General features: G+C 35.5%; 2 protein-coding genes across 2 annotated transcripts; both read left to right on the top strand.

Annotated features, from left to right (window-relative positions):
- Positions 1-8,753: 8,753 nt before the first annotated feature.
- On the top strand, positions 8,754-9,814 carry LOC124374875 (octapeptide-repeat protein T2-like). The gene is made up of 2 exons (XM_046833019.1): positions 8,754-8,890; positions 9,448-9,814. Exons 1-2 carry the CDS (start codon positions 8,754-8,756, stop codon positions 9,812-9,814), a joined length of 504 nt encoding a protein of 167 aa, XP_046688975.1.
- An 18-nt stretch (positions 9,815-9,832) lies between these two features.
- On the top strand, positions 9,833-10,141 carry LOC124374874 (rRNA 2'-O-methyltransferase fibrillarin-like). The gene has a single exon (XM_046833018.1). It carries the CDS (start codon positions 9,833-9,835, stop codon positions 10,139-10,141), a length of 309 nt encoding a protein of 102 aa, XP_046688974.1.
- Positions 10,142-17,808: the final 7,667 nt, after the last annotated feature.

Below are 17,808 nucleotides of genomic sequence, written 5' to 3'. Positions count from 1 at the left end.
TTTTAAAAATTTTTAAGGTTGATTATCACTAATTTTCATTGTAATTCCTTATAATTTTTTTTGCTATATAAATGAGCTAGCGAGGAATATCGTAGGCCTCATTATCATTTCTTGTTTTAGTTTTAAAACGCCTTCATACTTAAAGCCAAGCACAAACTATTTGCTGAACCGCCACGGAAGGGGTGTATTTTAAGGCGCTTTAGGACCGGACGCGGTGTGTGCAGCGTGGGGGTGTGCGAGCTGCGTGATACTGCCCTTGTTTCATGTTTGCGACCTTGAATACTCCCACCTACCCCTCCTCCCAACACTACCAAGTACCAATTATTGTTACGGTAGTTCCTTCACAGTATACTGTCGGTTCCTGGTTCACTCAGGTCAAATATTCATTTACTCGGTTACGTTTACTGCATTTTCGAAAGTTGTGATTTATTTCAGTAGCCTACAACTGTGGTGGCGGTGTGAAAAGTGTTTGCAAAACTACACACTCTTACAGGAAACTTATATTATTGGGACGATGTACTAAGGAAAACTAAATCAATAATTTAAACAAAAATGTCTAAAATAACCTAGTGGTGCAGAATACCGAAAGCGGAAGAAGGGGAGGAGGAAGAAAAAGCAAAAAAACACCAAAAAAATTGATCTATTTTTTAAAAATCTGACATATCTCTTAGTATAAAAAAAAATAAAAACACATGGACAGTGTAAGGAAAAAAAATAACTTCCGGTTTTAATTTGTGAGGCGAGTGTAGTGAAAAATAAGTTTCTGACCTACCTACCATCGAGGCAGAAAATGGAACATCTACTCAGACCCCACATGAATTCACAAATAACGAACCAGACGTGAGGTCTAGACGTGTATGATAAATAATGATAAGCTGTTAGCAGTACCGTAGACCATTGTTTAAAAAACATATGTGTTTGCATTTCTGATACTAATGAAATCAGTCAACATAACGTGGTAGTGTTTTTAAAACTGACATTTGGGCTCTACACTAATGACGGAGTATCCCTCTTAAAAGAAGAAGATAATAACTTTCATTTGAATTCTGAAACTTGTAGGCCCACAGGGCCTGTTCCTAAAGACTCGACAAAACAATTAGTTCTGTGGAGCAGTGAGTTTTATTTCAAATATTGCCATTACGGGCCAAAATCTAGAAAACGGTTGTTGGCTTTTGTTATTAACCTTTATTAATTGGAGGTTATCTCGTGTCGAACCTTGTTGGTTGATCGCTGGACGAACTGACCCTAAATTTAAAGATGCTTGGTGTAAAGGTTTCTAAATAATGATTGGCAAGGTTTAAGCAAAAAAATTATAAAGTACATGAAACTTCTCGCTTTCATCTTAAATTCATGTTAAGCTTTTAAGTACCGTTTAAATAAATATGCAAGAAAATGGCAAAATCACTTTATTCAAAAGTATGAACCTGAGTATTGTGAGATTCTCAAAGGACTTTTAGGATGTAGTAATAACTATGGCTACTTGTAACTTTAGCGTTCAGAGGGCATCGGAATGAAAATATTGGGAAACAGTGGACATAACTTCTGGAAACTTTTTGAATATGATAGGATTTTGTTGTCACGATACGATCCTCTTTCTAAAAAGTCACTTAGAAAACGATTCAAAGCAAAGTTAAAGTATTTGTCTCTCCACAAATCCAAAATGAAATGTTCTTGTTTGCGTCACAGCATGTTCTGGGATGAAGTTGTAAGTGAAATCCAAGCAGCTCCTTTCTTCTCTCTGGTATTAGACACCACTCATAGACGTCTCAAAAAACTGATCACACTATCGATAGTAATACGACATGTGGCAGTCCAAAACTACGAAAAAACTTGAAATTAAAGAATCATTCTTTAGGGTTCATAGCTCTTTACAGGCCAAAAATTCGGAAAAAATTACTAACGAGGTTTGTAATTTTTTGGAAGAAGTAAACAACATATTAAAATTGAAAAGTGTAGAAGGCCAAGGGTTATTGACCGGGGGGCAGCCGTAATGAGTGGAAAAAACTAATCTGGAATACAATTTAGAATATAAAGCAAAAGTCGCCAAATGCAGGAGTACGTGCATTGTGTCTCGCATAATTTAAATTTGGTACTCAATGACTCAGTTTACTCGACATAAACAGAAATGATTTCTATTTTACGATTTGGTCAATCAAATTTACGTGTTTTTTCGGCGAAGCCTGCCAAGATGGTCAAGCTTTGAGGCAGAGATATCTATGGAGGCAAAGGGGGTATATACTTAGCAAGACACTCAAAAAGAATGTGTTCCGAACCCGTTGGTGCATCTAGGTACGATTGTGTTACTGGCCATAAAGTGTAACTTTGTTTCTGTCTTAAGCTCGTTTGACGAATTATTATTCTGACTTCTAAAAAGAAATAAAGAGGTTTTAGAGGGCACTGGACTCAAAAAAAAACAAATGACGTGTTTTTCACTTTGTATTGATTGCTTACTTTCCAAAGTAAAGGTTTTAGAGAGAATTAATATTACATCTTAAAACTCTACAAAAGAGAGATGTATCAATTGGTCGAAGCTAACAGGCCCTTCTTGGAAAGAGTATGACTGAAATAAAGATAGGCAATGAAAATGAGTTTGATAGGTGTTGTTAAAGAAGCTTGATAACGCTAGCCACGGGGATGGAATATTGAGTCTTCTCTGCCGACTAAACCGTTTGTAAAAAAGTAAAAAAACTTTTTTTGACGAACTGACCAACGATGTTGAATTTTCTAATCCATTGCAAGAATTCAAAGTAAAAGTATTTTTACAGGAGCTTGGGATATAGTTATTGCTCAAAATTCTCTCAGACGTTTTGAGAGCATGGTCTGGATTTACGATACAGTTCTTCTTTTTTACTCCAAAGTTACCTCACAGAGAAAAGTGATGATGAACTAATTTTTTCAGCCAGGAAGTTTTGTGAGATGTATTGAGGAAAGATGTTTCACACGGGTTGGAGACACCAATAGTGTTGTTTCAGATACATTGTTTCGGATGAAATAAACACAAGAGGATTTGAAAAAAGTTAAGGATTTAAGCCCTCATATTTTTAACTGATAGAAAACGTGACTTTGTCAAGCTAGCCTTCCTGATGTCTGCACAGCGATGATGATGTTCTTGACTCTCCCAGTTACGTCAGCGTCAGCGGAAAAGGTTCGTAATCACCAAAATATCATAAAAAACCCGTACTATACTAAAATTAATTTTTTGTGTTTAAGAAGCAGTTTTTATAACCTTTTAATTTATAGAATTTGTATTAATAACCTGGAAAATGGTCATATATGTTAACAACAGAAGTTTTTTAATCTTATATAAATTTTCAGGTCATTTTCTAAAATCAAGCTCATAAAGAATAATTTGAGAAAACACTATGAACAATACAAGGGCTGAGCGCTTTGGGCGTCTTGAGCATAGAAACATGTACGGGCTCGTAGGATCAAACTTGAAGATGTTAGCATGAAAAATTTATTTCAGTTTTAAGAAGGAGGAGAGGGTTTTTTAAATAAATGGAAAAATAATTAACATGTCTACAATTGTTTTCTATTTTTATTTTAATGTTTGAGATTGTTTCATTAATAAATAATTATGATGATATAATTCATTTTAAAGTTTTCTTTTCCTTTATGATCTTTTTACAAAATGTATAAAAACTAAAACATTGCACAGCCCACGGGACTATCAACTATTTACACAATAATTTAAAGCCACTCTTTAAAAAGTAAAAGGTTTGTTTTCAATTTCAATTTACCGTAAGTAGGATGTGAACATCAGAGAATAAAGGTAGACCAGGGGCAAGTAGGCTATAATTATAAACGATGCGGGTAGGTCAGTAGGAGAAGGGGGGGGGGGTGTTAGGAGCCGACAGGAGGGGCGCATTTCAGTACGCTGCGGGTAGGGCGCGACTCTGTTCTATGTTACGCAACTGATGACTGGGACACAATTTATCCTCTTAACATTGGTCCTGAATGGATAAACCCAAATATTGACATTTATGCTCTTGAATCCATTTTTTTAAAGGGTCTCAATATTTATGGATACTTTCAAACTAAAGTCCAAAAATTTAGAATTTTCAACAATTTTTTTGTGGGAAAGAAATAGTTCATGAACACGTCCCGAACATTTTTACACCAACTTCTGGCTAAGCTCAGATACCAGGGCTATTAGAAAGCAGTTTACATTTTTTATGTCCTCTTTTTCTTATGTATATATATCTGGTAAGATCAGAGCAACAGTCGATTACAGTTAGCTTACTGGTGACACGTAGGGTTTCAGATCTCGATGGCAGCTTTTTACTAACCTTATGTTAACTTACAAATTAAATCTGTAGATTTTCCCACACAATTAACAAAAATGCAGTTTCTAACTATTTGAAGCTTGCAAAGATAGCTAACTACTGGTATTTATACATACTATTGCCACCGTGTACACTACAGACAGTGTAATAGTCCAGCTAAAGTAGGCTCCTAATTCTAGGATAAAGTAAAAAAAACTTAATATATTGACTATCGTCGTTGGACATGGTTAAAACCTTTTTATATACATAATTCTATTTATCACATTATTCTGCAAAATCTAGCTGCAGATTTCATAAGAATAATCAACTCAGTAAATCTGATTGTTTACACAGCAAAATAGCATGTTAGCCGTGTTGCGTTCACGATAGACATGAGCTGTCGATTGAAATACTTTTTTTGTTGTAGAAAATTGGATGAAAATCTGAGCAATGATAAAAGTTTGATACTAAAATTTGATGTAATTTCTATAGTAGAAGATTTGTCGAAGTTACCAGTTCTAGACATTGTATTCTAAAGCCACAAATGGACAATATTAAAACATTGTGATTTGAGGGTCTTTAGCTAAATCAGTACCTCTTGGACTAATAAAGTAGCTTAAAGTCTAAAGTAGAATCCTACTTATTAAATTAAACCTAGAGAAGTTGAAGTAATATGTAGAGTTATGGAATTTAATATTTATGCATCACTTAGGCTAAAACGTAATAAAAATTTGTAATTTGACTTCTTTTAATTTGAATATTTAAGAACTCAAAAGAAAGCACTATAAAATTTTAACCTGCTTGGTGGACTAACCTAACAGATTATTTCACGTTGCTGAGTAACATTACATGCCCAGTAATCAAGACTTCATAAATATTGCCACTACAATTAAGTATTACCAAAATTAATTATGTGCCACAAAAAAATGTATTTAGGCCCCTACCAGTTTTATTTAGTTACAATTCAATCATCTGACCACACCAGTTTCAGATAGGTTACGGAAACATAGAAATCGACTCGCACTCTTTCATTGATACCTAAATAAACCAACCTAGTGAAACCTTGGTGTGCAATAAACTACTGATGGAGAGAATCGAATAGATACTATTCGAATACAGCCCGGGTAATCAACATATTCGAATATCTCAAAATGAGTTCGAACACTTCTGAATTGAATTACAATTATTTCTCTTAAGGAACTCGAAACTCAAAACCTACATTATTTCATTTGTTTGAAATAGTATAGTCTTCAAATTAAAACTATTCATATGAGACTGTATTCGTTATTTCATATACATGTATTCTTTGGAGGGTTATATGATGGGCATTAAATTGTATTTGTACTTTATATATATATATATTTATATATATATTATATATATATATATATATATATTATATATATATCTATATTTATATATATATATTATATTATATATAAAGTATTATATACAATTATACATTTATACCAAGTATTTGGAAATTTTTACTAACTTATTCCAAACTTGGTAAAAATGTATAATTGTATAATAACAATATTTTAAATTTTTTTTTTTCAATAATAAATACACTTGTAAACAATATAAAGACAGGAAAGAATTGAATGTTTCATTCATGTTGACGCACAAAAACAAAATTGATCGGAGGTTTTTGGCTTCAAGCTATTTCTACGATCATTGAGGCAAAATCTGCCATTAGAAATGAAAATTTCAGAGGGGACAGAACTGAAGTAGCTGGTAAACAAATATATTTCTTCTGGAGTTCATGAATCATTGGTTTGCGTGTTTGCAGCCATAAAAAAGGCAAAGAATTTTTCCACCTTTTTGGATGGGATCTATTTCAATTTCAAATAACCAAGAAACAATAGATTTATGGGAAAAAATGTAAGGACAGATCTAGACTTGTCTGTATACAAATAATATAAATACGCAGATAAAATATTCGAATACAGATAGGGTGCTTCTGAAGGGACACCGATTATTACGATTCTTTTTAAGTGTTCGATTCTCCCATCACTAAGTTAAAAAACTAAAAATTACTATAAAAATATCCCTTAGTAGACAGCGTCAGGCATTAAACGGCCTCTTGATCCTGGCACAATAGGCAAAGGAGCTAGGAAAGCACTTAAGCCTAGTCAGTTTACAGTCTTTGATTGTACTCGTATTGTGTCAGTGTTGTGTTTATGAGGAAAGAATATATTGCATTAATTCCATTTCAACGCTAAAATCTGTTGCTACTTGGAAAAAACTTTAATGGCTGTTATGCTACCTAGACGCAAACTTAAAATACCGTTATTATGAATAAATCACAGAAAACTATCAAACACATGGTATATTTAGTTGTAATAGTCATGGCAACTAATTGACACAAAATAATCGGGACAGTTTAAATTTTCATTTCATATAAAGTAAGGTTACAAAAGTATTAAAATGGATTTAAAACTCATGAACTACCTATTTATTTTATTATTTGATTTGATTAGTGCTATCTATGCTTCGACGACGGAAAACTAGCTTTACCAAACACAATTTTCTAGGCCAGATAAATTCAGCTTATGGATGCAATGGTCTATCTCTTAGTGAAAGTCAAAATTCACAGTTATTAACGATTTGTTAATTGGGAACCTTCAAACTATATTTATGTGTATTTTCCCTTTTCAGTGCACTTTCTACAAAAGTCCCTCCCTTGATGGAAAAATTAAACAATGGCGACTTTCAGTATTTAGTATTATATGATAATGGTATAGGCCCAATAAAAAAAAAATAAATTATAAATTTTTACTGTTTTTGCCAATTAATAACTTTCATAATAACTGTTAACAGTGTTGTAAATAAAATTTAAAGCATAAAATTATTGTTTATAATTGAAAAAATTCTTTCGTATTATTTATTTTATTTATTATATCTGTTGAAATAACGTTTTGGATTAAAATGGTCCATTCTGCTTATTCCATGACCATATAAATAAGCAATTTTTTTTTTTTTTTCATCTAGTCAAAGTTTGAAATTTCCTTTGCTGAAAACCCGGTTAAATAACAACATCGGTATATAAAGTCAATAGAAAGTTTTTTTGAAGTGAAAACTTCTTTAGGCGCGTTTGAGCGTTTTCGGTTAGGAGGGTTAAAAATCCTCGGTTCGCGGTCACCGACATGCTAATGATTAGAAGCCGTGAGAAAACGAGGCTCTCGGTCCCTGACACTTAGAGCAGAGGAAAGCAGTTAGGAACCGGATTTTCAGTTTGGTGGGGGACGGGCAGACGCCTTAGTTCGCTTGCTATCTCTTTTCGCAGTAAACATCGTGCATAACGCGCCTTACTAAAAACATTATTTCTCGTGATATATACGTGAAGTGCCAATTTCATAGTATGTTAAGTACCGTAAGTTTAGTATCTAAAACGTGTTACGTACCGTTATAAACAGTGGTGTATTTTACATTTTTATTTATACTTAGTAGAATATTTTTTGTTATAAATTTGTGAATAGTGTCTGGAGAAGATGGGTGACATACAGAAAAAGCAAGGTCGGTTGGTAAAATTTTACACAGCCAAGCTAGAGAAATAATTTTTTTAACTTGTACACTTTTATGAAAAGGGAAGAAGAAAAAACAAGGGCCAATATTATTAAAAACAAAGTTCAACAGCTGATGTAGCAGAGGGCCACAGGAAATTTCTTAAAACTTAGTGTTAAAAAAATGAAATTGTGACGTGAAGAAAGGAACCGCGCCGAGGAAATGGGTCCACGTTTCTCAAACTCCCAGAAAAACATTGGTCGAAAAAAATTAAAAAAACAGTGCTTATGTTGACGACTTTGGACAAGACTGTTATACGGCGGTACCTGTTCATGACATTCCACAGAATATGACGGTCAGCTGGACCTAGACCCTAAAAACTCTTCTTCCGGGTATTAAAAGAAAAAAATTCGGGTTTGAGATGGCCCGGGTCCTGGGCGTTAGCATGGGTGAGCGCGTGTTGAAATCACCGTGGGGCGTCCGGGTAACGTGCACACGGTGATTCTACGGTCCTTTGCTGCGGTTTGGACCACGGTCCTGCGACCTTGCCGCTAGCAGGTGAACGGTGGGATCGACAAGGAGAAACAGCCGCTAGGGCCGTGATAAATAGAGGCGCAGGAAGGACAGGAAAGGGGGAGGGTGAGGTGGTGGAAGAGGGAGGGGACGGAGGGAAGGGGTGGGGGGAATATGAGGAGAAGGAGGGTGACTGGGAGGAGGAACGGATGGGAAGGGAAAGGAGGGAAGAGCAGGGGGTAGGGAGGTAAGAGGTGGAGGGGGATAGGAAGAGAGGCAGTTTCGGAGAGGGAGGAGGAATGGCGCGGGAGGGAGGGAGGGAAGGATGGAGGAGACGGGATGGGAGGGGAGGATGGAGAGGAATGGGGCAGGGAGGGGGAATGGAGGAGGAGCAAGACGGATATATGGGAGGAGGAGGGGAATATAGTAGGAATGAGAGAAGGACTGGAAAAGGACGTGGGTTGAATGATGGAGGGAGAGGAAAGTTCGGCGGACGAAGGGGAAGGAAGTGGGAGGAAAAGGAAGAGGACGGAAGGACGGGGAGGAGAGGAAGGTGGAAGGAAGGAGAGGGAGGATGGATTGCGGAAGGAGGGGAATAGAAGGGGGTTGGTGTGAGGAGCGGAAGGACGGAGGAAGAGCGAAAGGAGGGAATGGTAGGGGGAGGTGGAGGGGGAAGGAGGGGGAGGAGAGGGGGGAGGGTGGGGAGGGAGGAAGGGGGGGTGTAGGATGGAAGGTTAAGTGTAGGGAGGGGAGGAGGGGAGGAGGAGTGTGAGAAGGGGGAGAGCGGAAATCGGAGGAGGAAGGATAAGGGAGAGGGGCGTGGAGGTAGGGAAGGGATGGGGGAAGGAGGGAAAGGAGGGAAGGACGGAGAGAGGAAGGGCGGAGGACGGGGAATGGAACGGGGAGAGGAGGATGAGGAATAGAATGAGGATAGGAAGGAGGGTGAAGGGGAGGGTGTAGGAGGTGGGTGGAGGAGGGAGAGGTTGGGAGACGAGCAGGGGGGGAAAGGAAGGGAAGGAGGAGGGAAGAGAGGGATGGAAGGGGTGAGGTGGGGAAGAAGGAAAGGAAGGGGCGGAGGGGGAAAAAAAAAGGGGGAAAGATGATAGGGATAGGAAACGGGGGAACTGGTGTATGGTGATACGAAATGGGTGGAACGGAATAGGGAGAGGGGTGAGAGGAAGGGGGAATGGAGGAAGGAGGGAAAGGGGGGCCGTGGGGGAGGAATAGGAAGAGGATGGAGGGGAGGGAATAGGGGAAGGAGAGGGGAGGAAGGAAGGGCAAGCGGGAAGGAGGAAAGGAAGGGAAGGCAGGACAGGATACTAGGGAGGAGGAGGAAGGAGGTGGAAGGGAGGAGACGGGAGAGCAACCACACAAAAAGAAGGAAGGGGGGGGAGGGGGAAGAGGGGAATGGAGAATGGGGGAGAGGAGAGGAGGAAGGGAGGAGGGAGGAAGGGAGGGACAAGGGGGGAGGGAGGAGGAGGGAGGGAAAGGGAGTCAGGGGAGTGTGGCGAGAGGAGAAGGATGAATAGTAGGAACAGGAAAAAGGAATGAGAGGAAAGAGGAAGGAAGATCGGAAGGAAGAGGAGGAGGAGGAGGAAGCAGGGCAGGAGGAGGGAGGAGAGAGGTGGAAGGAGGAAGGGGAAGAGGGAGGACGGAAGGAGGAGGGGGGAGAGGAGGGTAGGAAGGATAGGAGGGGGAGGAAGGGGAGGGGGGGGGAGGAAGGAGGGAGGAGACGGAAGGAGGGAGGGACGAGGGGAGGGAAGGAAGGGGGGGGAAGGGGGGGAGTGGAGGAGGGGAAGGTGGGGCAAGGGGAGGAAGGGGTGAGGAAGGGGAGGGAGAGGAAGGAAGGATACTAGGAATATGGACTCTGAGACAAAGTTCTTCAAGGAACTTCAGTTTAAATGGGAGAAAATCTACAGATAACAGAAAATTTTTAATAGGGAAAAAAACACGAAATAAGAGAAACACAGAGTTCCGTTTTATTAGAGCTATATAAAACGTTACAGAGAAAGAGGGTTTCTACCAATTGTTTATACGGATGAGACTTATGTCCACGCTTCTGACAACAACAACAGCCCCTCCTCATGGTCAGGCATGGGCAGCAACAAAGGCCTCTTAACACCTTATTCTCTAAGGGCGGAATATGGAATTAATTGTTCACGCAGGTAATGAGAACGGATTTATCGGACAATGACATTGTTGGTGTTCAAATCAGCGGCCAAAAGTCAGGGTGACTATCATGATTGTTTGAATTTTAAAAAATTACAAAAAAATATCTGCAAGAAAAACTTATTCCAAAATTTACCACCAAAAACCGTCTGATTGTTGATAGAACAACGGGGCAATCATACCACTTAATAAAACAACTTAAACCCCGCACCTACCAGCAATTCCAAGAAAGCAGAGATAATTCAGTGGCTAGTTTAAACCATAACATCCCGTTCCATTGACAAAAATGCTTAAAACAGAACTCTATCAGATTGTGAAGCTTAATTAATATGAACCCGCCACAAAAATGTTTGAGATTGATTCCATACTTGCAGAACACGGGTCACTCCGCTTTGCGACTCCCTCCTTATCATCCCGATTCTTAAACCGATAGAAAGAATTGATATGGTCACTGTAATAAAAAAACCACGTTTTGCCCTGAGAAAAACACGACCTTCAAATTAAATGACTGCATCAAGCTGAGTGACAGAGAAAAAGTCCTCAAGATATTACAAAAGAGGAGATGGGCGAAAGATGATGCACAGCACGTTCATAAATTATTGAAAAAAAAGTATATGGAACATGAAAAGTTATCTATTGATGGACATCACAGAAGATCCTTTTCATCATAAAATCTAGAAGCCCGGCAGTAGTGATGACGACAGTGGAACGAGTGACAGTTGAATCACTTCTAGACCATAGAGAAGACAGTGGCGGTGAAAATGAGTGGAGTGGAAAGTGCCTTGAATAACATAAATGACAAGTAAGTGATCGCAATTAATTTATTTGCTTATTAGGTTTAATAAAGAATATTTTATTTTGCGAATTCTAAGATAATGAAACGTCAATAGTAAGTATTGATAATAATACAAATATATTAGAAAAATACAGCAAGTCTTCTTTTCATATTTTTATGATTATAAAAATAAACTGTATCATTAACTTTTCTATTGATCAATATATAAAACTAATAACATTACAGTCGAGACAGACAAATATTATATATATTATGCTACTAGCTAACGTGTTGCTCAAAATCGACACAAAAGTGAAATGTGTAGTTAAATTACTAAAAACCAAAACATTTAGTAAACAGGCTGTTAAATTGATAGTTAGTAGGACATCGATATATAAAAATTGAATTTAGTTTGATCCAATGTCGAAGGATTAGCGTCACCTGTAGACCTTTACTGTATTAAAAGTGATACTCGTGATACCCGTACTGTTGTTAAATGTTCTAAGAAAGGTATTAGCAAATATCTAGGTAAAGATTACCTTTAATTTGACACCTCAAACGTTAAATATCTAATCAAGCCGTTATCGGAATATTTATGATTTCGAAGAAAAACCCCCTAGCGGTCATCAATACAACGCTCCTACTGGGCTAATCTTTTTCTTCCTAGTAAGTTATTTAGTACATCACTGGGCCGCTATCATACACTTCACCCTCCACTGGCCGAGCTATCCCAATCCATTACCGCCTCTTCCCCTACTCAGGGCTCAGCTCGTTACTCACGTTCTCCTCTAATAGCTAGACTTGGCCGCGGACTACTAAGACCTGCATGAAAAAGCTCAGTCTACGCTGTGTTTAAAACTGTCCCGGCGGAGTATGAAAACAGACTGCCGAAAATCGCAGTGACCTTTTCGGGCTTCCTCTCGCGATTTAAAAGTGAAGCCAATGTCGTACAATTCTGTTAAGAGTGCGTCAAATTAAAGCTCTTGAATATTGGCAAATCTATTGGTTTACAATTTTTAAATATTAAAAAAAATTTCGAAATAATTTTGATTTATTGTTTACATTTTACATAGCGGTTTACAATAACAAGAAAAAAAAAAAAAAAGTCAGTAAGCGAGGATTTTTTTTATTTTTTGGCTCAGACAAAATTTGTCCAGCAGAAAGTTGTGTGGAACAATAGATTGAATATTTTTTTTTGTAATTTATCATTTTTTTATTTGGAAGTTTAGTTTAGCCTGTGAGTAGCGTATTGAAAGTGATGAAAGGTAGAACGTTTCTGCCGGAAACTGTAGTTGGCCGCATTGGTCTACTGATACCGTATTAACTATAAATTAGTTTATTGTGCAATAAAAATACCTTTTACGAAAGAACCAAGTTAAATTTAAACTAATTTATTAGTCTTCAAAAAATATTGTGGGTTTAATTGGTTATTTGCAATTTAATACTTTATCCGTAGTTGATAACAGATAAAATGAATAATGAAAGGACAACGAATATATTGTTAAACCATTTTTAATATATTGTACGGAATATTTTGTATTTAAAAATTTAGCATTATTCATTTTAATTATGTTTTTTATATTTAACCTCTTCATCATGAAATTGGTATTATTACGGAATAAGATTTTATCTTACTAGCGTGGTAAAATAGGATTTCTAGTTATTTGATAATATTTTTTTCGTGGATTTTAAAATTGGAAAATTAAAAAACTGTTATATAATAATTTTAGATTTTATGAAATATGTTCATTTATTTGTTTTTATTAAGATATTGTTAAGATAATTGTATATTAATTTATTTGTTTCAACCACTTTATATTTATATTTTTGTTCATGATTTGTTTAAACCCATCATATGTAACTAATAAATAAAACATAAAAAATTTCATATATTTTTTGCATATAGTTTTAATTACTCTCAACTTAATAGTTTCGTTTTCCACTTCTATCGGCAGGTCCCACGACTGCTACGGTTTTTTGCGTTGTTTCCTACAAGTAAATTTAGAAACTAACCCTGGTTTGCATTAATCCATTTATTATTATGTCGCCTGACGATTATTGCTGTGTACCTACTACCATGAGGTGAGGATGAGGCTTTTATACCCCGATGCTATGCAATAAAATAGGGCAGCAAGGTTAATTATATTTCTATATGGTCATATGATCCATATAAATTAAAGAAGTTAGAAGCCAAAATTCAACACTTTAAAAACTGAAAAGTAACAAAATAAGGAGTCTCCTCAAACACGCATTGTAGGAAACCATTTAGTTTCTTTTGTAGGTACCGTATCGCATAGGCATTGACGAACAGAAGATAATAAATGTTTCAGTCTCCTAATTCTATATATTTTACTATATATATATATTATATGTTTTCAAAAATTCATTTATGAAAATTTAATCTGATATTTAATCTTTGTCGGAGTATATTATTAGAGCAGACATAAAATCTTTTATTTTCCGTCTTTATAAAAATGGATATCTAATCGGGGTTACGGAGGTGTAGTAGTTCACATTATTTTGATATTATGTAGAATTTTTTTCTTTCTTTGCGTTTTATTGTCTTGTATATTTTCGATAAAGGTGCTGAAGTAAAAGTAATTGTTTCCAAATAATGTTGTCTGTCTATTTTTTAAATTATATTTATCAATACTTTATTTGATTGGGTTTTAGAGTTCTACAGTAAATAGGGCTTACAGAATTATAGTGGTTTACGTATTACTATGTAGATTTTCTGTGGTTTAAAGTAAAACATAAAATTATATCAGTCTATATGTATAAAACACAAACGTCTAAATTGTTCGTGCTTTTAAAAATAATCTCACTCATTTGGTATTTATAAGCATTTCAAATATAGTTGATTCTATCTGAACGGTATTTAGATCGGTTGTGTCCCTTTTATAAAATAATTAAAATTTCATACTTGAAGGTGGAAGATTTATAAATACATTTTAGTGGGTTTTAATGTAGATATTATTATACCAATACCAAATATTGTAGTAGTCGTTTTCAATGGTGTTGAGTTTCTAATTTCTTGTTTAAAATGTAAAATGATAATATAAACTTTTGAGAATAGTGAATTAAACTGTGTTATTGTGTTTGTTCTCTATTCCGATATTTATCGATATCTTTCGGACACATTTACTATATCTGTAGTGGCTTTAATGGCACCGGACATCTTTTGTTTTTACCAGACTACGTTTATGAGTCAGTGGGGGCCGAGGGCAGTGCGGATTTACATGTACTATGGATTGACTTATTACTGCTCGAATACCTTATTAAACATGGACAACCACAGAATAATAGTTATCGCACATCGAGGCTTCATGGGATTCCCCAAAGCCTATTAGGCCTTAACGCTAAAACAAAAAGATGTAAAAAAAAAAAAAAGGATGGGCTCCGGGCGCTGTCTGTAGCAAAAAAGGAATAAATCAGCTTACGTCTAACTAGTCGCTGGTGTTAACACTGTTTAATTTTAGGTTGGTCAGATTATAAAGGTCTACTGTTTTATTTTTGGTTAATATGAATTGAAAGCAGATATAGCCGTAATTCTCTTTTGTAGTATTAGGATATATATCATACTTACATTTGGTTTGTTATATTTTAGTATGTCATTTTTTATTTGCAGTCATTTTAGTTAGAATTACAAATTTATCGTGGTTTAGTTGTATTTTATTTCAGTGCGAATCAGGGAACATCAACAGATGGATCTTTGTTTTAATGCAAGAATCCAGTTGATTGGTAAGTCTATTTTTATAGGTGACAGCAGATAGTAGGGCCTATTTGTTAACTTTTATTAGTATGTCCTAGTATATGTTGTTCTGATATATAGAATTATCAGGGAAACGAGCTTTTGGTATTTTTCTGGTAGGGGATATTTCTGGTATGTGTTTGGCGAATTCATTTTATTGATATACTTGTCCTCAAATGATTAAACTGTAAATGCCATGTCTATTTTATTGTTCTGTCATCTTTTGCATTAATACGGATTGCTAGAGCAAAAGATGGTTTATGTTTCTTTATTTTTTCATGAAACTTCCGAATAAGGGTGACTTTAAAACAAGGCGTTTATAGCCGTATTCATACGAAAATTTTGGTTGCTCCATTAATTCGTCCATGCAAACAAAGAAATTTATATTTATGCGATTTAGAAAACTGTTTCTCAGGGAAAAATGCCAATGCATCGCAAAAATTTCAAATGATCCTAAGGCGTGATCTATTTATATGTCGGTAAATAATTAATCCAAGTCTCTAAAATAGCACTACAATGTCTTCCGTCTCGACGGGTCTTTTGTTTCTTTTATTCGGTATTTCTCGTTGCTTGTCATTTTCACGGTAGACTACACTATTGTGCCGCACCAGCTGCCGCATATCTGGCAGAAGTCGAAACATCTAAATCATGAGACTTTCTGCTTTTGTATTATGTTATTTAAGGTTTGCAGGCACTTGACTTTATCAGTATGTGTGGGAATGACAGTATATGAAATAGATTTTAGTTTGAAGACGAGTGAAATTATTCATGAACTAACAATTAAAAAGTTTCCTTTCAGTTTGAACTTTCGTTGATTTATACAAAAATTTGTATTTTTTAATTCGTTTGGAATTTTTCTGATGAAACTTCAGCTGTGAGGATGGGCTTACTAAACTCTTGTTAAGATACGTCAGATGTCATTTTTACTATAGAATGTAAACAAAGAAAAATAATTCAAATAAATTTGAATTTGTTATCAATACAAATAATGAATTTATAGCAGTTTTTAATAGCTTAGAAAACACCTTTTAACCCTTTGAGTGCCACGGTGTTTATGATATAATGGTATGCATAAAATGCCCGGAGCGAAAATGCATGATTCTGCAAGGGGTTGGTCAAAAATTCATAACAAAACTATTTATTGGTATAATGTCCTGGGTTTTTGTTTTTTTTAAGATAAATTTATTTTCTTTATAAATATCATACATTGATCACTTATTTAACGTTTTTATACTAATAAAAAAAAATTAACAAAAAACTTTATGTGCAAAAATATTTTGTTTTGTATTTTGACACCAATTAGCGTTATTGAATTATTTTTATTTTTTTCACTTTTAGTTCTTATTATCTTATTCTCCATTTAATTGTTTACAAAAAGACATATAGAAAAACTTTTTTTGTACTTGTTATTATAAATTTTGGAAAATAAATCTATGAGATATATGAACCACGAAAAAAAAACCAGAAAGTTTATAACCTAACCTAACATTCTGTGTATTGTCTACACTGCTAATGCTTAAATCTAATGACTGCAATACTAGGTCTTCATTGTCTCAATGTTTTTACGATTCATTGTTTTATAAATAAAATTTTTTTTTACACTGAACAAACACAAAAAACATAAAAACTAACCAAATGATTTTAATGGTACTAGCATGCTCACGATCCATGTAACTCACGGGCAAGTCATTGCTCGACTTACACACAGTCAAGAAACAACGTACACAAACGGAAATATTTTGAAGATACTAACACTACAAAAACCATTTACATTTAAAAACATTCAATATTTACAGTCATTTGTGAAATAAACACCAGCGCAAACAAAACACGTGACGGTCTCGTCCGCGTAGCGGTCGAATTCTAAACTTGACTGACGCACTCATTTACAAAACCCGCGTAAAAATCAGAATCTAACCAGAATGCAACAAAAACCTACACCAAAAGTTACGATGAAGCCTTGGAATGCGTATTAATAGAATTGAGCCAATTTTAGAATAAATACTATATAAAATAATAAGCCCTTTACTGCAGAAGTTGCAAAAAAATTGCGATTCTGGACATTTCTTCCATTATAATGAAGGAACGCAAATAGCACTGCTCCGGCACTCAAAAAGGGTTTTTTTAAAACAATGTTTGTATAAAATAAAAACCTAGATAGAAGATTTATCGCCCCCCAAACCCCCTGCATTACTAAAAATTTCATGAAATTTCTTGGGGAGCCGTTGCGGAATGAGATCCAGATTTTACATTTACTATACAAGAATTGCTTGTTTAAAGGTATTAGATAGATATTATGTAAACATGTAGAACTGAGCAGGCCTACTTCGGACATAAAATCAAAATGCGAATTTTAGTCAGGCCGTTTTAGTTAATGGTTCTAATGTATTCTATGTTATCGAATTTGAATTTTACTTAGTTAATGGTTCTAATGTATTGATGGTGTCGAATTTGAATTTACTTGATTGTCCCAAACCAAGATAAAATATGTAGGCTTACATTCATATATATACCAGAAAACTACTTCTGTCAAAAAGGGCCATACTTTAAGACTCTTGCTATCGTTTTTGTTCTAAAATATTTCCAGTGCCATAGATGAGTTTGCCTTGATGTCACAATTATAAAAATTACCGTAAAAATTTTAGGGACTTGAGAACAGGAGTTGTAAAAAAAATTCATTAAAACTTTTGTTGTACTCCATTGATTAAGAAGTATTCACTTAAAAAAAAACCTGAAAAACAAAATTTGGTATAAACATTTACTTGTTACATTGTTAAAATGAGACATCTCATAACGTTACGATCCAAAATCTCAAATTTAATGACGCC

The sequence above is a fragment of the Homalodisca vitripennis genome, unplaced genomic scaffold (genome assembly GCF_021130785.1).
Source record: "Homalodisca vitripennis isolate AUS2020 unplaced genomic scaffold, UT_GWSS_2.1 ScUCBcl_10787;HRSCAF=19804, whole genome shotgun sequence".
Classification (NCBI taxonomy): Eukaryota; Metazoa; Arthropoda; class Insecta; order Hemiptera; family Cicadellidae; genus Homalodisca; species Homalodisca vitripennis.
This window is presented reverse-complemented; position numbering and strand designations above follow the sequence as displayed.